The sequence below is a fragment of the Belonocnema kinseyi genome, chromosome 2 (assembly GCF_010883055.1).
Source record: "Belonocnema kinseyi isolate 2016_QV_RU_SX_M_011 chromosome 2, B_treatae_v1, whole genome shotgun sequence".
Classification (NCBI taxonomy): domain Eukaryota; kingdom Metazoa; phylum Arthropoda; class Insecta; order Hymenoptera; family Cynipidae; genus Belonocnema; species Belonocnema kinseyi.
Genome location: NC_046658.1, coordinates 98,224,071 through 98,249,753, shown reverse-complemented (window position 1 = coordinate 98,249,753; position 25,683 = coordinate 98,224,071). Strand labels below are relative to the sequence as shown.

Below are 25,683 nucleotides of genomic sequence, written 5' to 3'. Positions count from 1 at the left end.
CTGCAGTGAAACCAGGCAAAAATCACTTAAATTAAAGAGTTATTTGTATATATCAACGTAATTTTGTATTTATTGTCATCTTTACTAAAAATAGTCATTTTATACAACGAAAATTCGCCGGAAAATGAAATGATTTATAAACCCTCACTATTTTTGTTTAAATATTAAAACTGTTTGCGCATGCGCAAGAAACTATATGAAACTGCGCAATTCAAATTTAAATGAACTATATATTGCATGAAGCAAAGGAACATAACCTTAAAGTGATGGAAGTCATTTACGTCTTCGATCTCGTACTCGAATTTAATTGTATGCAACATGGATAAATATAATTATTTGGATGAAAGTAATGCTGAGAAATTAGAAAATGTTAATCCCAAATTGTATAAAAAAGCCGATGAGAGACAAGTGACAGCTGACGATGAAAATGAGGATGTTGTGGATGAGTTTGATTCGCGAGAAGTTTTTGGTATATACATAATTACTTTTACCTTTAATTCATAATTTTTATTTGCTTTAGTTATTGTCATTCCAATTTTATAATATATCAAGTCTTGAATATCTTTATAATATGTCATTTAATATTTTTTGCACTTATATCTTTTGTCCTCGTACTTTTTTTATAAGTGCAATATTTTAAAGGTTTCGTTGTTTTGAAGTCCAAATTGATTACAAATGATTCTTTGCCTGTAAAAGTCGCTCCATATTACTAAAATAAACTATTTTGTTGAAAAATCGTTTTTCTTTGGTTTGAAATCAATTAGGAAAAGTAAAAAATTAACTTCCATTTTTTGTTGAAATATCATTTTTTGGCTTGAAATTTCAACAAGTTCTTTGGAATTTTTTCTCCCTCTTGACTGAAAAATCTTTCATAATTGAAATAGCTAGAAAATTCACAGGGTGGCCGCTGGACCGGGAAATGACAGTGAATTTATTTTTTGACCGAGAATTTGAGCTAGAAAAAGTCTGTCCAAATTTGATTTCAACTGTTTAAAAAAATAATTAGTTGATTTGTTATCTTTTTCTATTCAGATATTATTCAGTTTACAATTTGGAATTAGAAAATCTTTCACTTAAAAAATCTTCCATATTAGGTTTCATGTTTAAGTGCATATTTTTCATTTAATCAATTTTAAACTGCAGTTTTAAAGACTTATAAATTAGAAGAGTTTGAAATCGACCATTTTGATAAAAAAAAACATTTTTAGTTGATCAAGTGTCAATATAACTTATAATGATTTTTAGAATTAATCAATACTTGATTAAACAGTAAATATTTGATTATACAACACGATTCGAAATCAGTTTAAAATTTAAGAATTTCCAGATTTCAACGTTAAAAATTACACTATTATTGTTTTAATCTACAGTTTTAAAATTTGAAATTTGTCATTGAAGAAAAAGAACAATTTCTGAATATTAATAAACATTTTACTTTTCATTTAAAATCAGTAATTATAAATCAATTATTCAAAAGTAAACAAAAAAGTAAACATTAAATGTAATTAATATAATTCTATTTAAAGAATTTTAGTTTTTAAGTGAAATTATCGAATTTTTATATATAAATAAATATTGAACACCTATTATTTCTAGAAAAATGTAGATTTTTGCTGATTTCTAACAAAAAATTTATAAACTAAGAAAATTAAAAATTATTTTTTAATTGGAAAAATTAATCTCAAGAGAATATTTAAAAAGATTTCAAAAATTGTCAAAATTGAATTTGGAAGATTTTAATTTAATTTTTTTAATTTTGCAGGATTTTTTTTTACAAAATTTTAGGGAAAATTCGAATTTTTTGAAAAGAATTTTAGAAGTTCTGCAAAAAAATTCAAACATAATTTAAATTATTTAAATGTGAAACAACACGTAGAGTTTTAAGACTGAAATAAAATTTTAAAGCTTTTTAAGGATTTTAAATGTATTTAAAATTAAAATAATGAAAATTCTAATTTAAGAAATGTTCAGTTTATTCAAAAAATGTAATAGTTCAATCTTTAATATTTCGACCTTAAAATTGCTTAACATTATTTATAGCTCAGTTTTTATTACTTTAAATGAAAACGTTTTTAGCTTTACATTTAAATTTTTTTATTTCATTGATTGTGAAAAATGTTTACAAACCAGGAAATGACCGCGAATTTATTTCTTTGATTAAAACGGTGACACTGATCCAACACATGTTGAAAAACTGATTTATTTGCTTGAATTAAACAGTTTTTAATGAAGAATTAAAATCTCTTTTGGTTGAAATATCAACTGCTACATTTTTCGTTCAAAACTCTTTTTTTTTAATGAAAATTTAATTATAATGGTTGCAAGGTAAAATCTTTTGTTTTAAATGAATTTTTTCGGTTTAAAATTTATCATTTTAATTGAAAATTCATCTTTTTTTTTGAAAAAGTCGTTTTTTTTAAATTCATTTTTTCTTTGACAATACATTTTTTATTGGAAATTTAACTATTCCGATGAAAATTTGAACTATGTTGTGCAAAATTTGTGTTTTTTTGTTGAAATTTTTTTTTACTGCAAATTTATCCATTGCAGTTTAATATTCCATCATTTAAGTTAAAAATGTATCCCTTTGGTTGATAAATCAATTTTTTACTGAGAATTTAAATATTTAATTTTTAGTTTGAAATTTATATTTTTTTAGTTGAACAAAATCGAAATTGAATGATTTCAGATTGAAATTTCAAAAATAGTACACTTTAAAAATGTTAAAAATTGAACTTTCGAATTTAAATAATTTTTAATTGTTAAATCACTTAAAATTTGACCATTTGAAATTGCAATTTGAATTGAATATTTTAAAGTAGAAGCTTCTGCCATTTTAGAAGTTTCAATTTCACTTAGTAAAATATACTTCATTAGTAAAATTGTTTAGAAAGACTTTTACAAAATAAAAAAGTAAGTAAAAATTACTGTCATTTTCACGGTTAAAAATTGAAAAATAATCAACTATTATCCTTTAAAATTGAATTTGTCTATAAAAAAACGTTCAAGGTGGAGTAATTTTAAATGAGAAACATAAAGAGTGAAACAAATTTACCACGCAATGTTCAAAATTAAATAAATCCGAATTTTATTTAAAACTGAAAAAAAATCGTTGCCAAGAATTGTGATATTAAACATTTTTTATACTCATAATTCTTTTGATTTTCAATTATTTTGAGTAAATTAAAATCATTTAAAAACTAAAAATTTGCAAATGTTTGATTATACTTTCCCAAATATAACCTTTTCAATTTTATTAACCAAATTGTAACTCATGAAAGAAAAAAATGATAGTTCAGCTCTAGAAATTAAAGAAATTATTCATAAAAAAAATTTTCAAATAAAAAAGAATTCAATTATGAATTCCTAGCTATATATAATATATATAATATAAATATATAAAACTTATTAAGGCTTTCAATACGAAAATTTGAGAGAATTAATAGTGGAGGATTTTAATTAAAAATTGTTAAATTATTGAGGCTAATGATTTAAATTATTGTAAAATATTAATAGTCAAATTCTCAGTGTAAATCGAAGAAAGTATTCAAGATAAAACCTAGGTTTTTTTCAGTAAAGTAAAATAAAATAAAAACTAACCCATAATTTAAAAAAGTAAAATCGATTTTTGACCCTGCATTTTTAACCTTGCTTTTGAAACAAACAAAAATTAGTTTCAAAGCCTTAAAAATTCAAATGTCTTACAATTGCGCATTAAAGATTGAAAGATTTTTTAATATTGTAAACTTTTAAAGTTGAACTATTCTAAAAACGTTGAAAATTATATGTTTTCTAGTCGAAAACTTAAAAAATGATTCTTTATATAAAATATTTTTCGAAAATTTAAAAAGTATGTATTAAAGAAAATTTAATTGAACTATTTAGTTGAAAACTCGTTTTTATTTGTAAATAAATTTTTTTAATGAAAATTTTAATATTCTATTTATGGTTGAAAATTTATATTTTTAAGATAAAAATTCAATTATTTGCTTGAAAATTCATGTATTCTGTTGAAATTTCTTTTTTCTAGAAAATTAATCTTGGTTAAAAATTAATCTTTTTCCCTGAAAGAAGTTTATATTGAAATCTTTTTGATTGAAATATCAATTATTACATGTTTCGTTGTGAATTCAACTATGTTGGTTGAAAATTCAAGTACTTGGTTGAAAGTAAAACTTTGATGAAAAATTCATTTAAAATGCAGTTAATGGTAGTTACCCCTTATAAATTAAATTCTTGTGAAAATGCAAACACATGTAAACTTTATTTTATTATCGCGTGCAATATATATTTATTCCAAATTTTTTTAGTTGAAATCATGCCCGTTTGTACATTTTTTGTATAATTAAAAATTATTTTGGGGTAGCTTACCCCACAGAAATTTGTTTCGATCAAATTGGTAGAAGATCCATCATTGTAATTCAAAATTCATTCCTTGGGTTGAAAATTTAACTATTTTTCTTGAAAATTGATATTTTTTAGTTGAAAATTCATCTCTTTGGTTAGAAATTAAATTTTCAACTAAAAATTTAATTATTCCATTTTTGGTTAGAAACTTATCTTTTTTGTTCAAAATTCAACTGAATTTCAAGTATAAGGTAAAATAAAGATTTGTTTGAATTATTATACGAATTTATGGATTATAAGTAGTATATAAGTATATGTAGCGAAACATTCATTAGTAAAATATAGTATCTTCATTTCTTTTCAAGTGTACACATGGAAAAAATTCTACCTTCATTTCCATTAAATTCATATTATTTAATAAAATTACCTTTAAAATGTTAATTTTATAATAAATTCTTATATTACTCAGGATCTGTTTTGTCTGCCTGCAGATATTGTCAGGAATATCAACGATCCAGAGCATCCCTTAACACTAGAAGAGTTGAAAGTCGTCGAAGAAGAACTCATAGAGGTAAGAAATTTGATCTGCAGATAAAAATAGTAAAAAATAAAATTTTCAAGGAATCTGCACTATCATCAGAGAACAAAAAAAACTCTTAAAGTCTTTTCAGACTAGATGAAGCTATAAATACATTAAAAAAAAATTAAACTTTTTCTAAAAAAAGATCTTTTCCTTCGTTCCGCTGGGAATCGAACCGCAGAACTTCCGATTGCCGGTAGGAAGATCTTTTTTCAGAAAAAATGCAATTAAAAAAATTTTTTATTCATAGCTTCATCTAGTCTGAAAAGAGTTATAAAAATTTGATATTATTCTCTGATGATAATACAGATTCCTTGAAAAATTTGAAAAACACCCGAGCTGAAATCGGAAGTTTCGTGGTTCGATTCCCAGCGGAGCTAAGATCTTTTTTGAGAAAAAAATTTAATTTTCAACAGAATAAACTTAAGTAGTTTCCAAAAGAAATCACCAAAACTAAAAGGAAACTCATTCTTTGCAGGTGGATAACGAAAAGAATAACATAGTGATAAAATTCACTCCGACGATTCCTCACTGCAGCATGGCAACCTTAATTGGTCTTTCGATAAGAGTTCTGCTTTTGCGAACTCTACCTGCTAGATTTAAAATCACAGTTGAAATCACACCTGGTTCTCACACTTCAGAAGATGCGATCAACAAGCAACTCGCCGACAAAGAACGAGTAGCAGCTGCACTCGAAAATAACCACCTTCTCGAAGTCATTAATCAGTGTATACGAATCAAAGATTAATTTTTAAGCACCTCTATTTATTTTTAAAGTATCCTCCTTTATCAGAAAAAAAATTGATTAATTAATACTTGGTATCCTTTATTTGTGTATGAGATGCTGCACAAACTTTACAATAAAATAACTTTATCTTATTTTTCGTCCAACAGTTTATTTTCTAGTACATACAACTAATCATAAATTATCTTCGTTCACGCAGTTTGTATTTTACATTTATTTACAAGGCTCTCTATCTTTTTTTATCCTTGAATGCTTCTTTCGAATCAATTATCTCAGCTCGTCGCTTTTCCAGATCACGAAGAGAAAATCTTTCGTTCATTTTCTGGGCTACTTTCACATTCTGCATATCTGAAAAAGAATACATGAATTCAGAGTGAAAATTCGTGTCTTTAAAATTCAGCAATTTTATATTTGAGGACTTGAAAAGTGTTGGACTGGCGAGGGGTGACAACTCGGCCGATTGGTTTTTTTCACTTTCTATTTAGTACGTTTGATTTCTAAAAATCTTGTAAGATTGAAAAATTTTTCGGTTTTATATGGCAAAATCTTATTTTTGTAAATTTTTAGAAAAACTGAAATTATTTTCATGGTTTATACTTTATTATAGGGTCCTAATACAAGCAATTTTTTTGCATATTTTTTGCTTCGCGAAACCTTCGGATATTGATCGATCGATTTTAAATTGTACACATTATTCAATCATTTTCAAATTTTACATATTGATCAATCAATTTTAAATTGTACGCATTGATCGACCGATTTCAAATTTGACACATTGATCAATCAATTTAAATTTTACACCTTAATCGACCGATTTCAAATTTTACACATTATTCAATCAGTTTCGAATGTTACATATTGATCCATCGATTAAAAATTTTACTTATTGATCCATCGATTTCAATTTTGCACATTGATCGATCGAATCCAAATTTTACACATTGGTCAGTCGACTTCATTTTTTACATATTGATCGATCGATTTCAAAATCTACCATTAATCAATCGAATTCGAATTTTACACATTGATCGATAGATTTAAAATTTTACATATTGATCGATCGATTTCGATTTTTACACATGGATCAATCGATTTTAAACTTTACTTATTGATCAATCAATTTCAAATTTTAAATATTGATCGATCGATTTCAGTTTTTTAACATTGATCGACCGATTTCAAAGTTTACACATTATTAAATTAATTTCAAATGTTAAATATTGATCAATTGATTTAAAATTTTACGCATTGGTTAATCGATTTAAAATTTTACAAATTTTTCGACCGATTTCAAATTTTACTTATTGATTAATCGATTTCAATTTTGCACATTGATCGATCGATTTGAAATTTTACACATTGATCGACTGATTTGAAATTCTACACATTATTGAATCAATTTCAAATGATACATATTGATCAATCGATTTCAAATTTCACTTATGGATCTATCAATTTCAATTCAATTGATCAATCTATTTCAAATTTTACAAATTGGTCAACCGACTTCATATATTACACATGGATCAATCGATTAAAATTTTTACATATTGATCGATCGATTTAAAATTCTACAATTGATCAATCGAATTCGAATTTTACACATCGATCAATCGATTTCAAATTTTACACATTTATCAACAGATTTCAAATTTTACCTATTGATCAGTCGATTTCAATTTAGCACATTGGACGATTGATTTCAAATTTTACACATTGGTCAATCGACTTCATATTTTACACATGGATCAATCAATTTTAAATTTTACCCATTAATCGACCGATTTAAAATTTTACATATTATTAAATCAATTTCAAATGTTACATATTGATCAATCGGTTTAAAATTTTACTTATTGATCAATCGATTTAAAATTTCACTAATTGATCAATCGATTTCAATTTTGCACATTGATCGATCGATTTCAAATTTTACACATTGGTCAATCGATTTCATATTTTACACATGGATCAATCGATTTCAAATTTTACATATTGTTTACAATTGATCGATCGAATTCGAATTTTACACATTGATCGATCGAATTCAAATTTTACACATTTGTCAATCGACTTCATATTTTACACATTAATCAATCGATTTTAAATTGTAGAGTTATTAATCCATTTCAAATTTTACACACTGATTGATCAATTTCAAATTTTACATATTGATCAATTTATTTCAAATTTTACACATTTATCAATCGTTTTCAAACTTTACACATTTATCAACAGATTTCAAATTTTCCTTACTGATCAATCGATTTCAATTTTGCACATTGATCGATCGACTTCAAATTTTACACATTTGTCAGTCGACTTCATATTTTACACATGGATCAATCAATATTAAATTTTACACATTGATCGACCGATTTCTAATTTTACACATTATTCAATCAATTTCGAATGTTACATATTGATCAATGGCTTTAAAATTTTACTTATTGATCAATCGATTTCAATTTTGCACATTGATCGATCGATTTCAAATGTTTCAAATTTTACGCATTAATCAATCGATTTTAAATTGTACAGTTATTAATCTATTTCAAATTCTACACTGATCGATCATTTTCAAATTTTACATATTGATTAATCGATCATATTGACCAATTTATTTGCAATTTTACACATTGATCCATCGATTTCAAATTTTATACATTGATCAATCGATTTTAATTTAGCACATTGGGCGATCGATTTCAAATTGTACACATTGGTCAATCGATTTCATATTTTACACATCGATTTCAAATTTTACAAATTTCCCCGAAGGGATCCAAAATGAAAATTTTCAGTGCAAGAGTTGTCAACCCCGTGTGGACTTTTTTTCTGCCCAATTTAGCTTTCATTTATTCAAGCTTAAATTTAAGTCAAATTGAACCTACTTTCTTGAAAACTTTGAAGGAAGCCTGGCATTTTGCCTGACACTGGATTTTTCGGCGGTGCAACTTCTGGAAGACCGTAATATTTCTTGACGGCTGGTAATTTCAAAACCTGGTGCTGTAATAGGGTGATACTGTTGGTTGTAACCCAGTAAACAAGAGTTCCCTAAAGATAGAAGAATTACATTACATAAACAAACAGTTACTCAATTATTACAATAATCGTTAAGCAAATATAATATCCAGACCTCTGACTCACTTCAGAGATCAAAAATAGTGTAAACAGTGTCAAAAATTAAAAAAAAAAAAATAGTGTCAAAATTAAAAATTTATGAACCTAAAAGCGAAACAAATCAAAGGAACCCAACAATTTGGCGTTATTTTTTATGAACTATTAATTGGTTTAAAATTGAATTCATTTTCTTAAAAATTCAACAATTTTGTTAAAAAGTTATATTTTTTGGTTGGATATTCAACTGTTTTGTTGAAAATTCGTCTTTTTGCCTTGGAAATTCCACAATTTGATTCAAATTTTTTTCTCTTTTGTCTAACAATTTTGTTACTGAAAATTGATCTCTGTCTGTAGAAATTGAATCTTTTTGGTTCAAAAAGCATCTGCTTGGTTAAAAATTAATCTGCTTCGGTTCGAGATGAAGTTTTTTGTTAAAAATTCAACCAGTCTATAGAAAATTCGTCTTTTCAGGTCGAAAATTGAACTATTCGGTAGAAAATGCATGATTTTTGTTGAGAACTTTTCTTTTTTGTTTAGAAAAACAGTTTTGTTAATTAAAGATACAACTGTTTGGTTGAATTTAAAAAATATATTATTATTTTTTATTATAAATTAAAATTGTTTTTTGTTGAAAATTCAACTGATTCGTTAAAAATTAACTTTTATGTTGAAAATTCATATATCCGAGTTAAAATTCCACTCTTTTGTGAAAAATTAACCATACTGTTGAATATTGGTCTTTTTGGTTGATAGTTCATCGCTTTCTACAGCAATTTTACGAATTTTAATTAAAAATACAACTGTCTCGTTAAAAGATAATATTCTTCAATTGAAAATTCAACTTTTATGTCGAAAATCGTATTTTCTGGACGAAAAATCAACAATTTTCTAGTAAATTTAACTAGTGGGTTGAAATTTTATGTATTTTGTTGAAAATTCACCTTCTTTGATACAATATTGATTATATTGGTTGAAGGTGCATAAGTATGATTAAAAATTAATCTTCTTTAGTTAAGGATTTTAACATTATGTTGAACATTTAATTTTGTTGGTTAAATTCAACTGTTTTTTTATTAAAAATCAAATTTTTTTAAATATCAATTTGTAAATTTTTCATTGAAAATTGATCTTTTTAGATGAAAAATCTTTTTTTTTTAAAGTTCTTTTTTTTTTGTTCATGATTCACAATTTTAGTTGAAAATTGGTTTTTGTTTTTGTTGTCAATATTAATTTTTTAACTGAAAATGTAAGTATTTTGTTGAAAACTCAACTGATTCGTAAAAGTGAACTTTTTTGTTGAAAATTCATATTCCCGTGTTGAAAATTCAACTGTTTGCAAACTTTTTGCAATTTCTTAAAAATTAATCTTTTTCTTAAAAAATTTATCTTCTTGGTTGAAAATTCAATATTTGATCAAAAATGTATGTATTTTGTTCAGAATTCTTCTTTTTAGTAGAAAAATAATTAATTTTGGTTGAAAATGAATCTGTTTTGGCTGAAGATTCAACTATTTTGTTGGAAGTTATTCCTTTTTGGTTAAATTCAACTGCTTTTGATTTAAAATAAAAATCCTTTCTTTGTTCGAATAAAAAATACTAAATAACATTTTTTCTTGAGAATTCATGTTTTTTCGTTGAATACGCAACTAAATAGTTGAAAATTTTCAGTGCTATTTAAAATTATTTTAGTTATTTATGCTTTACAAAAATGGAGATTTTTCCTACAGAAACTGAAAACATAGAAATGTCACCAGATTTTTTTAAACTGGGCGTATTATGTAGTATATGAAAAAATTGATATTAGTGATCTTTTAAAAAATATGACAATTTTTAATTTGTTTCAAACTTATTTTTGCTCCAACGAGAATTTGTATATTAAATGTTACATATTTTTCTTAAAAGTTTATTTGTTTAATTCAAGATTCACAATTTTAGTTGAAAATTCGTTTTATTTATTTTTTTTTGTTGTAAAAATTAGTTTTTTTAAAATGAAAATGTACTTATTCCTAAATAAATGTTCATATTCCTGGGTTGAAAATTTATGTAATTTGTTGAAAATTCATCTTTCTGGTAAAAAATTAATCTTCTTGGTTAAAAATCCAAAAATGTTTGTTTAAAAATTTATGCATTTTGTTGGAAATTCATTTGCTTTAGTAGAAATTTAATCTTATTGGTTGAAAATTCAAATATTTGATTAAAAATGTATATTTTTTGTTGAGAATGCAACTATTTGGTAAATTGTTACAGTGATAAAGTTTCTATATGCTAAAAAAAATCAGGATAGATTGCAAAGTTTTTAAAATTTATTTTAATTATTTGAACATTACAAAAGTGGGAATTTTTCCTACAAAAAAAACTGAAAACATAGAAATATAAGATGATTTATGTAAACTGAGTATATTATGTAGTGTATGAACAAAAAATATTAATGATCTTTAAGAAAATATGACAATTTAAAATTTTTTCAATTTTTGGTTCCTCCACGGAACCTTAGGATATTGATAAATCGATTTCAAAATGGATACAATTATCGATCAACCTCAAAGTTTACATATTGGTCGATCTATTTTAAATTTTACATATTTTTCTGAAAAGATTATTTGTTTAGTTCAAGATCCATAATTTTATTTGAAAATTCGTTTTATTTTATTTTTGTTTAGTAAAAATTAATTTTTTTAACTGAAAATGCGTGTATTTTGTTGAAAATTCAACTAATTCGTAAAAAAATAAATTTTTGATTGAAAGTTCATCTTCCGGGGTTCAAAATTTAAGTAATTTTTTGAAAATTCACCCTTTTGGTAAAAAATTAATCTTCTTGGTTGAAATCCAAAAATATTTTATTAATAATTTATGTATTTTGTTAAAAATCCATCTTGTTTAGTAGAAATTTAATCTTCTTGCTTGAAAAATCAAATATTTGATTAAAAATGTATGTATTTGGTTGAAAATTTAAATATTTAATTAAAAATTTATATATTTTGTTCAAAATTCATCTTCATTAGTAAAAATTGAATCTTCTAGGTTGAAAATTCAAATACTTGATTAATAATTTATGTATTTTGTTGTAAATTAGTTTCCTTTAATAGAAATGGAATCTTCTTGATTGAAAATTCAAATATTTGACACAAAATTTACGTATTTTGTTGAGAATTTTATTTTAGTAGAAAATTAATCATGCGTGTTAAAAATGCATTTTTTGGTTGATGATTCAACTATTTTGTTGAAATATTTTCCTTTTGGTTAAATTCAACTTTTTTTCATATAAAATAAAAATCTTTTCTTGGTTAGAATATCAATTATTACATTTTTCGTCGAGAATTCATGTTTTTTCGTTGAAAATGCAACTATTTGATTGAAAGTGGTACTGATTTTTTAATTCATAAGAAACGGTAAGATTTTGCCAATTAGAGAAGAAGTTCAAATTTGCGCATGTTTTTTAGGTAAATTTTTATTGCGATAAAGTTTCTATATACTGAGAAAATCAGGATAGATTGCAAAGTTTTTAAAATTTATTTTAATTGCCTGAACGTTACAAAAATGGGAATTTTTCCTACAAAAAACTGAAAACATAGAAATATAAAAAGATTTATGTAAACTGAGTATATTATGTAGTATATGAAGAAAAATGTATTAGTGATCTTTAAAAAAATATGGCGATTTAAAATTTTTTAAATTTTTGTTTGCTCTACGGAATCTTAGGATATTGATAGATTTCAAAATGTACATAATGATCGATCATTTTAAAGGTTTACATATTGATCAAAAGGTTTTAAATTTTACATATTTTTCTTAAAAGTTTCTTTTGTTGGTTTAGGATTCATCATTTTAGTTCGAAAATTCGTTGTTTTTTTTTTGGTAAAAATTAATTTTTTTAAACTGAAAATGTAAGTATTTTGTTGAAAATTCAACTCATTCGTTAAAAAATTAACTTTTTATTGAACGCTCATATTCCAAGGTTGAAAATTTAAGTAGTTTGTTGAAAATTCATCTTTTTGGTAAGAAGTTAATCGTCTTGGTTAAAAATCCAAACATATTTTATTAAGAATTTATGCATTTTGTTGAAAATGCATCTTGTTTAGTAGAAAATTAATTTTCTTGGTTGAAAATTCAAACATTTCATACAAAATTTATATATTTTATTAAAAATTCATCTTCTTTAGTAGAAATTTAACCCTCTTGGTTTACAATTCAAATATTTGATTAAAAATTTATGTATTTGTTTGAAAATTCTTCTTTTTTAGTAGAAAATTAATCATGCGTTTTAGAAATTCATCTTTTTGGTTGATGATCAACTATTTTGTTGGAATTTATTATTTTGGTTAAATTAAACTGTTTTTTATTTTAAATAGAAATCTTTTCTTGTTTGGAATATAAATTATTACATTTTTCTTTGAGAATTCATGTTTTTTCGTTGAAAATGCAACTGATTGGTTGAAAGTTGAGCAACTTTGTTAATTCACAGAAAATAGATTTGACCAATTTTAAAAAATTATTTTAGTTATTTGAAATTTATAAAAATGGGGATTTTTCCTACAAAAAACCGAAAACATCGAAATATTAGAAGATTTGTGAAATTTGAGTATATTATGTAGTATATAAAAAAAAGAATATTAGCGATTTTTGAAAAACTGCAAATTTTTCAAACTTATTTTTGGTCCAATGAACCTTTTGATATTAATCGATCAAATATTTTACCTATTGATTAATCGATTAAAAATTTTACATATTTTTCTTGAAAGAAGTAAACATTGAATTGTGAGAAAATTTTGTCTTGAGTGTAGTTTTTTTTCGAAATATAGTAAAAAAACAGTTTCATCGCTAAAAAAAAAAGTGTAAAAAGAGTGTCAACGACAGTAAGTCCGAGGCCTAAATATCTTATAAAAAATATTCGTTCACTCACCGCTGGGAATCCTTTGACGAAAAAGAACGTTAGGCTGGGCACGATTACAATCATCGCCTTTTTTGTTGATTCAGATATTGGAAGCATTTTCGAGGAGCCGAAGAGCAAAAGCATTAACGTCGTACTACTCGTAACTGGTAATAAATAATAAGGATCAGGAACGCAAAGATCTGTAAACCACGAGAGGCCGCCTTCTCGCATACTTGGCAAAGGAGCTCTCGTCATGCGATCCAAGGATAAAAATATTGAAATAGCTATTGATCCCTAGAAAAAAAATAATGTCTCCAGTAATGCTAATTAGTTTTATTATTTGCAATATTTTTTAAAAACTTTACCTGCAACAAAGCCGGAAAAAGACTTTTTAAGGAATCAAACTCTCTTCCTTTCAATAAAATTGACATCTCCTTTGATAATTCCTCAACTGAAATAAAAAAAATATTTCAAAATATTTTTCCAATTTCTGGTAAAATTACCGAATTTAATAAATATAACTTTATAATTTACCTGCCAACCTATCTCCCGCGAGGCGAGCTGATGCCATTTTTTTGTTCATGGCCTGAAATTCTGGCATGTATGTTGCCATTTCAGCCATATTTCGCTGGGCTTTTATAATTAAAGGAAAACATACTATCCTGGCAACGACAGTGACTAGAAAATAATTTAACATATTATAATAGAACCTAATCCTACTATTTTTTACTAGACAGTAACTATTAGAAAAGTTATTTGGATTTTTCTAATTGTATACAGACTTCAGAGCCCGAAATGATCTCAAAACAGGGGAAATAGGGAAATTTTTCATAAAAATAGGAGAATAAATAATTGAAAAATAATTAATGGATGTTTTACAAAAAGAGTTAAATTTTAAACCTGTAAAGATTAGGTTTCTACGAATAGATTAATTCGATTGTTTACCCAGAAATATTTGAATTTTAAAGAAAAAAAAACAGATAAATTGAACCAAAAAATACGAATTTTTTATTCCTGAAACACAAAAGTTAATATTCAACGAAACTCTTGGACTTTAAACAAAAATTTGAAATTTCTACAAAAAAGATGAATTTTCTAAAAACGAATTATATTTTCAACCCAGAAAATATGAATTTGCAACAAAAAAGTTAATTTTCAACCAAATAGTTTAACTTTTAACAAAAAATTTAAATTTTATACTAAAAAATATATAATTTCAAATAAGAATACAAACTAATAATACGAATTTTCAACAAAATACATGAAGCTTTAACAAAATAGTTGAATTTTCAACTAAAAAGGATCAATTTTCAAGCAAAGATGAAATAGTTCAATTTTCAGTCACAGAATTTAATTTTGAACCACATAAAAACAAATTTTCATAACATTAGTTGAATTTTCAACCAAAGAGAGGAATTTAAAATTATAAAGATAAATCTCCGAACATGAAAATGAATTTTAAAGCAAACAGTTGCATATACAACTAAATTGCTAATTTTTCAATGTACAAAGTTAAATTTTCAACCAAAAGGTCCAATTTTCGAAGAGAAAAGAGAAATATTCAATAAAAAATGGAATAGACAAATTTAGCGTTGAAAAAGAAATTATTTTCAATCAAATAGTTCATTTTCAACAAAAAAGTTTGCTTTACCCAATAAAAATGAATTTCGAACGAAAAAAGATAGCTTTTCTAACAAAAAAGATTTATTTTTAATCCAGAAGAAGAAATTTTCTATCCAAAAAGACGAATTTTCAATAAAAGAATTAAATTTTCCACAAAATAGATGAATTTTGAAACAAAACGACCAACTTGATTGCCGAATTATTCGTCTATTTTGCCTTAAAAATTCATATATTTTGTTGAAAATGTAATTATTTTGTTGGAAATTTGATTTTATTTGATTCAAAATTAAATTTTTTTATTCAAATCTTAACTGTTCCATTTTTGGTTTAAAAATGATTTAACTATTTGTTTAAAAATTTATGTATTTTGTTGAAAATTTGACTTATTGGGTAGAAGGGATATCTTCTTCATTCAAAATGAGTGTTTTTGACTTGAAATTTTAACTGCTATGTCTTTCTACCAAATAAGACGAACTTTTAATAAAATACATGAATATTTAATCAAATATCTCATTTTCATAAAAAAACTTTGTTCTGTCTAATAAAGATAAATTTCGAACCAAGAGAGATGGCTTTTTTACCAAAAGATTTATTTTCAATCCAAAATGAGAAAATTATTTAAAATGACGAATTGTCAACCAAGAAGATTAACTTTCGACAAAATAAGACGAATTTTTAATCAAATACGTTAATTTTCAAATAAATAGTTGACTTTTCAAATAAAAACGATTAGTTTTCAACCAAAGATAGAATATTAAAATTTTCAGTTACAAAATTAAATTTTAAACCAAATAAAAACGAACTTTCAACATAATAGTTGAATTTTCAACCAAAGAGAGGAATTTACAATTCAAATGGTAATTCGCTGACCATACAAAAAGTAGGTCCAACAGTTTCATTTACAACCAAATTGCTAGTTTTGCAATCTACAAATCTTAACCAGTAATGGAAAAATTAAATTTAGGTTTAAAAAATAAATTTTAAAACAAGTATTTTGATTTTAAATAAAAAAATCAATTCTAACCAAGAAATGTGAATTTCGAAACCAAGAAATATGGTATTTCTACTAAAAAGATTAATTTATAATCCAAAAGGAAGAATTCTGAACAAGGCAATTAAATTTTCGACACAACAGTTAAACTGTTAAATCAAAAAGACGAATTTTTTAGAAGAGAGCTGTATTTTCTGCCGAAAAATATGACATTTTCACCAAAATGATGGATTTACGAACCAAAAGGACGAATTTTCTGTACAAAAGGACAAATTTTGAACAGAACAGTTAAATTTTCGAACGAAAAAGATTACTTTTTCACAAAATAGTTGAATTTTCAACAAAATAATTAAATTTCTAACTGAATAGATGAATTTTGAACCAAATAGTTTACTTTTCAACAGAAACAAATTTTCTATCAAATGATCGTATTTTCAAATTGAAAAGTTTAATCTTCAACCAAAAAACAACATTTTCAATCAAATAATTGAATTATTAAGAAAAAAGACCAAAAGGGATTAATTCTCAGCTAAAAATATAACTGTAAACTTTTAAACAGAAACAATTAACTTTTTGACAAAAAAAGTGGGATTTTCTTATGGGAATCTATTAATTTAGTTTGCATTAAAGCAAAAAAAAAGCGAGAAAAGGGGTGAAGTTTCTTGAAAACTGGAGAAAAAAGAGGAATTGATTAAAATATAGGAAAACGAGGGATGAGTGTGAAGTCTCTATAAAGTATAAACCTTATTTAAAACAAATATAAATAAATAATTGGACTTAATATACAGAAATAATTAAAAATTCACCTGCAATGATGGATCCCCACCAAGGAAGTCCCACAGAAGCATGCAAAAATTCCAAAATATGCTGTACTAAACTCACTGGTGTCCACGAAGTACCTAGACCAGCATTTGCCAGTTCACTTATATTTTCAGTTATGACTTGTGGCTCATTAATTATTGTCGGAGCTGTAATTATAATTTTATTACTAATAAAAAAAATATATTTTTTCGAAAAAATTTAACTATTTGAATGGAAAAACTTGCCAAAAAAATAAATTCGCAGTTAGGGCGACAAGATGGCTTGATAGGAAAAAAACAGCACGTTATCCCACTTCTCAAACCCTTTAAGTTCTAATTTCTCCCGCCCTTGGTACAATTTAATTTAAGTCGTGTTATTTAAAAAATATCAATTTTGAAATTCCCTAATTTTCCTGATTCTGCCCTGACCAATTTTTCATTTTCTCTGACGGTTATACATTTTTCTTTCAGGTTAAGTTTTCAACCACGGAAATTAATCTTCAACCAAAAAAATAAATACTCAAATAATAAGCTTCATTTTATAGCATAAAGATAGATTTTTAACAAAACACCTTAATTTTTAATAAAATAGTCAAATTTTCAACCGAAGAAATGAATTTTCAACTAATATGAAAAATCTTTAACAAAAAAATGAATTTCCAACTAGAAAGATTAATTTTCCACCAAAAAAGATGAATTTTCAATAATGATTGATAAATTGAAAGTTAATAAAAATGAAAAGTTCTAATTACAGTTTAAAAAATTAATTATTAACCATAAAAAACTAATGTCAAACAAAGTAGTTAAATTTTTAACCTAATAAATGAATTATTGCAAACCATACAGATGAACTGTTTAATTGATGAATTTTTCACCAAGCAGATTAATATTCTACCACAAAAGTCGAATTTTATACAAAACATTTACATTTTTGAACAGAGGAATGAATTTTCAACCAAACAGTTGAATTTTCAACCAAAAAGGAGAATCTCTAAGAAAATAATTGAATTTTTAAGCAATGAAATAACTTTTTGACTAATATGAGGAATATTTAATAATAAAAAAAATGAATTTTCAACCAAGGAGTTTAATTTTCTTACCAAAAAGACGAATTTTTAACAAAATATATCAATTTTCAACTAGAAGGGATGATAAATTTTCAATAAAAAATGGAATAGATATAATTACAGTTAAACAAGTCAATTTTAAATAATATTAAACGAATTTTCAATAAAGTAGTTACATTTTCCACAAAAAATTGAATTTTCAACTAAGAAGATTGATTTTCTACCTCGAAAGACGAATTTTCAACTCAAAAAAATACATTTTTAACTATAGTGATGAATTTTCAATTAAAAAAATTAATTTTCAACCAAATAGTTGAATTTTGTAAAAAAGAAATTAATTTATAACTAATTTGAGGATTTTTCAACCAAAGAAATGAATTTTCAACCAAAAAGATACATTTTCTATCAAAACAGGTCGAATTTTCCAAATATACATAAATTTTCAACTGAAAAAGATACAGTTTCGACTCAAAATGGAATAGTTATATTTACAGTAATTTTTTCTTATTTTTAACCATAAAAAACGATTTTTCGACAGAATTGTTAAATTTTAACCAAACAAATGAATTATCATCTATAATAATACATTTTTTATTTAAAAAATGAATTTTTCTCCCCAATAGATGATTTTTCAACCATAGAGATTAATTTTCCATTATAAAAGAAGATTTTTCAAAAACCGACATGAATTTTCAATGAAAAAATTTGAATTAAAAAAAAAAAATAAAATAATTATATTTTCTGTTTAAAAATAAATTTTAAACAAAATTAAAAAAAAGAATATTCAACAAAATAGTTTATTTTTTTAACCAAAGAAATTAAATTATGAGAAAATAGACGAACTTTCAACAACAAAAATAAATTTGAAAACAAAAATGGAGTCGTTAAGTTTTTGTTTAAAAAATTAAGTTCAACCAACAAAAACGAATTTTCATCAAAATAGTTCAAATTGCAACAACAGAAGTTTTTAAAATAAAATGATGAATTACAAACTAAAAAAGAAACGATTTTTTTGAAAGTAGATACACTCTCAACTAATTAGTTGACTTTTTAACAAAAAATATAATGGTTGATATTTCAACAACCAAATTAATTTGAAACCAAAAACAATTGAATTCAACTAAAGAAAAAGAGTTTTGAACAACATCGTTGAAGATTTTAGATAAAAAAAATTAGTTTTCAAACAAGTTTTTCAAAAAAGATGAGAATTCTACGATAATATGTAAATTTGTAAACAGAGCGACAACAAAAAAAAAACACATTTTTAACCAAGAAATATTTTGTATCCAATAAAGAACAAAATTCCATTCAAAATGTGAAATCTTCAACAAAATAGTAAATATTCGACAAAATAGTTGAACGTTTAACCGTGGTTTAACCCAAAAAGACAAATTTTCAACAAAACAGTTGAGTTTTCAACCAAATGGTTCACTTTTTTGTTTTTAACGAAATTGTAGAATTTTGAATAAATTAATAAAATGGTATGTTTATTCCCTAAGTTTATAGTCCGCGCAATAAATATAGCGGATTTTTTTGTTTTCGGACATGAAAAATCAGGGCATATCACAACAAATCAGTCTGGTCACCCTATTCGGAATTATAATAAAATCAGTATTTAAGGGTTTTTGATAAACATACCTATTGGTGGTGCCGGTATTTGAAATGTGTCAACGGTACTCGCATGACGATTAAAACTTTGTCCTAATACAATCTTTGAGTTCGAAACATGCGAAACCGTAATTATCCGATTTCGACAAATTAAATGTAAAGATCTCTTTGAGGATCGATTCTGAAAATAAGGAATTATTTTTCTAATTTTAAACTATCAAAACGTCTCTAAACACAAACATCTATTTTAATTCATAAGGTTTATTCCAAACATCCTTTAATACAAGAGAAAAATATTGCAAAATAAATTAATTTGGAAACAAATATCTAAATTTTGCAGCATTAAAAAATCAATTTTTAAAAAAATATGGAATAGTTAAACTTTTAGTTAAAAAAAATTAATTTCCAACGTAAGTGATGAATTTTCAACTAAAATAACGAATGCTTAAATATAATAGTTGCATTTGTGAATAACTGAACTAATTTCCAACCACGGAGATTAATTTTTACAATAAAAAAATGAATTTTCAACTAAAAAAGATCATTTTCCATCAAAAACTTGAATGATTAAATTTTTAGACAAAAAATGAATGTTAAATCAAAGAGATGAATTTTCAAATTTCAACAAAAGAGTTTAAATTTCAACCCAGTAATTTTATTTCCAACCTAAACGATGAATCTTTAACTAAAATAATAAATATTTAACTGGAATACTTGAATTTTTAACCGAAAAGAAGAATTGTTAAACAAGAGGGTTAACTTGCAAAGAAAAAGTTAATTTTCTACACAAAAAATAGATTTTCAATAAAATATATTAATTTTAAATTCAATAGTTGAATTTTTAATTAAAGAAGACAATTTTTAATCTAAATTATTGGATTTTGTAGAAGAAAAGATCTAATTTCAACAACAAAAATTGACATTCAAATTTTCAGTAGCAGAAATGAATTTTTAATTAAACTAATAAATTTTCAACTAAAATGGTGAATCTTTAACTGGAATAGTTGAATTTTACACGAAAAATATGATTTTGTATTCATAAAGATTAATTTTCTACAAAAAGGCGATCTTCCACAAAATACATAAATTATCAAACTAGTTTAATTTCTAAATAAAAAATACCAATTTTCAACCAAATAGTTAAATTTTCATCCAAAGAAGATAAATTTCCAACCAAAAATAGAAGGCTTAAATATTCGGTTAAAAATCTAATTCTTAACAAAACAAAAAATACAGATTTTCATCCAAATAGTTCAATATTTTACTTGAATTGTTACATTTGTATGTAAAAAAATTGATTTTCAACAAAGTCGTTACATTTTCAACCCGAGATGAATTTTCAGCTAAAATGATGAATCTGCATAAAAAAAATTTTTTCTTACAACGAAAAAGAGAAGATGAAGTAGAAATCAGATCAGAAATAAATTCCCAGTTTTTTTCCAGGTCAAGTCGCCACCCTTTATGTATAGAAGTTACTCGAAAAGTAATTTTTCTCGTTATTATATTACTTTTATCTCTAGCTTTACATTATTATCTTCATCCGGGGATTTACTCAAACCCTGAAAAAATTCCCTAACAATCCCAAGTTTTCTTTTTTAGGGATCTCAACATTTTTCCAACATCGCTGTTTATCGAGTTTATTATAAATAATGTTTTTGTTAGTGTTTGCAAATACATAAAATTGTAAAAACATTACTAATGTGTAAAATTAAATCACTATTTTTCCACACTCTTAAATCTATTAGAAAGGTTTCAAATGAATAATAATAATAAAATAATAAATAATTTTTTGAATTTCTCCGTATAGTCCATGCATTTGAATAAATATTCGAACAAATTTTTTTTATCTTCCTGTACTTTAAATTCAGTTTATACGTACATAAAATTAATGTTGGTAAATTCAATTTAATACACTTGAAATTCCTAACTTTTTAGGTAAAAAATTATATTTTGAACAATACAGATGAATTTTTAACCAAATATATAAATTTTCAATCAAAAAGATTAATTTTCTACAAAAATACGATTTTTCAACAAAATACATGAATTTTAAACCAAACAATGAAGTTTTCAACCAAAAATAGAATAATTAAATTTTCAGTTACAAAAAAATCAATTTTTAACCAAAAAGTTCAATTTTCAACAAAGTAGTTTAATTTTTCAATAAAAATATCATTTTCCAATCAAAATGATGAATCTTTAATTGGAAGTTGAATTTTCAAACAAAAAGATCAATTTTTAACAAGAGATTAGCTTTCAACCGATTAGTTTAATTTTCAACTAAAGTACATTATCAACTAAAATAATGGATCTTTAATTGGGGAGGTTAAATTTTCAACCAAAGAAATCAATTTAAAAAAAAAGATAAACTTTAAACCAAGTAGTTTAATTTTAAACTAAAAAGATCAATTTTTAACAAAAGATATTAGCTTTCAACCAATTAGTTTAATTTTGAACGAAAATAAATTTTAAACTAAAATTATGGATCTTTAATTGGGACAGTTAAATTTTCAACTAAAAAAATCAATTTTTAACAAAAGATACTAGCTTTCAACCAATTAGTTTATTTTTCAACTAAAATAATTTTTTAACTAAAATGATCGATCTTTGACTGGGATAGTTAAATTTTAAAACAAAAAAAATCCATTTCTAACCAAAAAGTTTAATTTTCAACAAAGTATTTTAATTTTTCAATAAAAATATGATTTTCCAATCAAAATGATGCATCTTCAATTGGAAGTTAAATTTCGAAACAAAAAGATCAATTTTTGACAAGAGATTAGCTTTCAGCCGATTAGTTTAATTTTCAACTAAAATAATGGATCTTTAATTGGGACAGTTAAATTTTCCACAAAAAAATCAATTTTTAACAAAAAAGTTTAAGTTTCAACAAAGTAGTTTAATTTTCAAACAAAAATATGATTCTGCAACCAAAATTATCAATTCTTCAATTGGAATAGTTAAATTTTCCACCAAAAAGATTAAATTTTAACAAAAAAGATTAGCTTTCAACCAATTAGTTTAATTTTCAACTAAAATAAAATTTTAACTAAAATAATGGATCTTTAATTGGGACAGTTAAATTTTTAACAAAAGATATTAGATTTCAACAAATTAGTTTAATTCTTAACTAAAATAATTTTTTAACTAAAATGATGGATCTTTAACTGGGATAGTTAAATTTTAAAAGAAAAAAAAATATGAATTTTCAACTGAAATGATGAATTTTTAAATAGAATAATTGAGTTTTCAACAAAAAAGATCAATTTTTAACAAGAGTTTACTTTTCAACCAAAATCATGAATCCTTAACTAACATAATGAATCTTTAGTTAGAATAATGTAATTTTTAACAAAAAATATGAATTTTTGAACAAGAAGCATAAATTTCTACGAAAAAAGACGATTCTTCAACAATTTACATGAATTCTCACCCAATCTTTAACTGAAAAAAAAATTAGTTTTTAACCAAGACGGTAAATTTTCAAACAATAAGATGAATTTTCTAAAAAACAAATGTTTCAATCAATTATATGAATCTCAACCAAATAGTTAAATTTTCAACTAAAAAGGTAAATTTCCAAACCAAATAGTTCAATTTTTAAGCGAAGTGATAAATTTTCATCTAATATAATAATGAATCTTCAACAGAAATAGTTGAATTTAAAAAATAATACATGAATTTTCCTCTAAAAAAGATCTATTTTCAACGAAAGAAATGAATTATCAACTAAAATGATGGAATATTCAATACAAATATAGTTAATTTATCATTAATATGCTTATAGTCAATTAATTTGCGATCTAAATAAAACGAAATTACAACAAAATAGTTTAATCCAGTATTATAAAGTTACTTTCGCAAATAAAGAAATATTTTTACTTACTTTTATATAACGAATAATAAAAAAATTAAACACGTCCCCGAAAAATTTCTTGACTTTAAAAAAAGTCCCTGGCGTTTCCAGGTATATGAAAATTCGCTAACAATTCCAGGTTTTTCGAGGAATAGAAAAATTCCCGACAATTTCAGGTTTGCCAGGTGAGTAGACACCTTTTTAATGCATGTTTTAGTTTCTTAAACTATTTAAGTAACAGCTGAATCTTATGCAAAGTTAGCAATGAGCTTCATTGAAACATTGAAAATGAAAGCATTTATAAATTTGAAAAAATTAAAATGAATTTAAATAATTGATATTTGCAATCGAATTAAGATTACACAATTCGGTACTATTCTTAAATAAGGTAAATCATAATATTTCGGTTTATTATACGTGATTTTATTCATTCATAACCAACAAACTAAAGTAACGCCGGAAACTCTTACTTACCTTTGTTAGAGAATGTGATTTTGGAACAGCTCTACTTAGAGTAGTTAATGACATTCGTGACAACATTTTGTCATTGATTAATTACTTAACTAGCTACATAAAAACGTCCAAACATCAAAACTTAAATTTCTGAAACTTTCGAAATATTCTTAGGTTATGTTCATGATCACAAGGATCACACAACACCTACACTTATACGCTAGCGTGCTTCCAGAAGTTGCAGACGACTTTTTTTACACACACTCACACACTGTTCCTAGAAATATACGGCGCAAAAAACACAATCAGACACGAGCGGGATTTTAAAAATGTTATATTTCGTGACATTTTTGAACCTGTCATTTCGGTCCTATTTTCAATAAATGAAAATTGATGATTCAAAATAAATACAACATTTTTCTTGAAATGATAATTTTAATTTATTAAATTATCATTATACAAATAATCAAATTTGAATTTTTCTCGGTCAATTTAAAAGATTTGAATGATATAAAACGAATTTTTAAGGTTTCAAAAAATTTAGAAATCTAGGCAGAAAAAATTTAGGCAGGGATCTTTTAAATCCCTTCTTCTAAATCAGAATTGAATTATTTTCCAAAATTCCCGTTCCATGTTAAAAATTCGTTGTTCAAGGTTAAATAATATTTCTTCACGAAAATTACCGGTCCTAAAGTCTAAATCATTATTTTTTACTGTTTCAAGTTTTAATTAAGTTTTTAAAATTAAGTTTTAAGTTTTATTTAAGTCATAATTTATGAATTATATTTGTTTACCAAATTTTGTTTTTAACTCAGAAATATAGTAACTCCCTTTTTCTCAAATTTGAAAGAAGGACGCTTTAAATTCTGATAAATTTCTATTTGTAAAAAAAAAAAGAATTTTTAAATTCAAACGAATTCTGATTTAAAACAAGGAATTTTTCAAATCTTATTAACTCTCAATTTGAACAGGTATTGTTTTTCTAAGATCCTTTTTAATAGCAAAAATAAAAAATTATTTTTCAAATTTCCCACTCCACGTCGAAAATCCCCTGTTCCAGGGTCAACATGATAATTCTTTATGGGATTTTTTTTATATTTCTTTGATCTATTCCCTACCAAAATCAGAATTATAATTTCGAAAATTTTCCGTTGCAGGCCAGAATTATATTTATTTAACAAAATTTCTATCAATTTAGAAATATAGTAACTCCCTATTTCCCAAATTTTGGAGAGGAAAGTAACATATCTATTAAAAAATAAAAAGATTTTCAAATTCAAAAATTGTTTGATGTGGTTTCTTTTTAAAAATCAGAATTAAAATCATTTTATAAAATTTTCTGCTCCTCGTAAAAAATTACCTGTACCGAAATCAAAAAATTATAAATCTTTATGGGAATATTTTTATATTTAATTTATTTATTCTCTATATAAACTTAAAATTATAATTCTTGTAGAAAATTTCCTATACCATGTTTAAATTAATTATTATTATTATTATTATTATTACACCATTAAGTCATTTCCCTTTCGGGGTAGGCGTGACTCACTCGCCAGGGGAAAGGAGTAGTGTGTGGATGGGATAGAGATTTTTCAGATTGATCCAGAATTCTCGTGCTATT

At 24.4% G+C, this 25,683-nt stretch overlaps 2 protein-coding genes across 2 annotated transcripts; one reads left to right on the top strand and one right to left on the bottom strand.

The window, feature by feature from the left end:
- Nucleotides 1-241: 241 nt before the first annotated feature.
- Nucleotides 242-5,806, top strand: LOC117167994 (MIP18 family protein galla-2). The gene is made up of 3 exons (XM_033353297.1): nucleotides 242-469; nucleotides 4,839-4,918; nucleotides 5,406-5,806. Exons 1-3 carry the CDS (start codon nucleotides 319-321, stop codon nucleotides 5,673-5,675), a joined length of 501 nt encoding a protein of 166 aa, XP_033209188.1. The 5' UTR covers nucleotides 242-318; the 3' UTR covers nucleotides 5,676-5,806.
- LOC117167993 (mitochondrial inner membrane protein OXA1L-like) lies at nucleotides 5,807-24,302 on the bottom strand. Its single transcript, XM_033353296.1, has 8 exons — nucleotides 24,084-24,302; nucleotides 19,784-19,934; nucleotides 17,085-17,246; nucleotides 14,199-14,342; nucleotides 14,030-14,115; nucleotides 13,695-13,958; nucleotides 8,567-8,729; nucleotides 5,807-6,020 (listed from the first exon to the last, which is right to left on the bottom strand). Exons 1-8 carry the CDS (start codon nucleotides 24,147-24,149, stop codon nucleotides 5,902-5,904), a joined length of 1,155 nt encoding a protein of 384 aa, XP_033209187.1. The 5' UTR covers nucleotides 24,150-24,302; the 3' UTR covers nucleotides 5,807-5,901.
- Nucleotides 24,303-25,683: the final 1,381 nt, after the last annotated feature.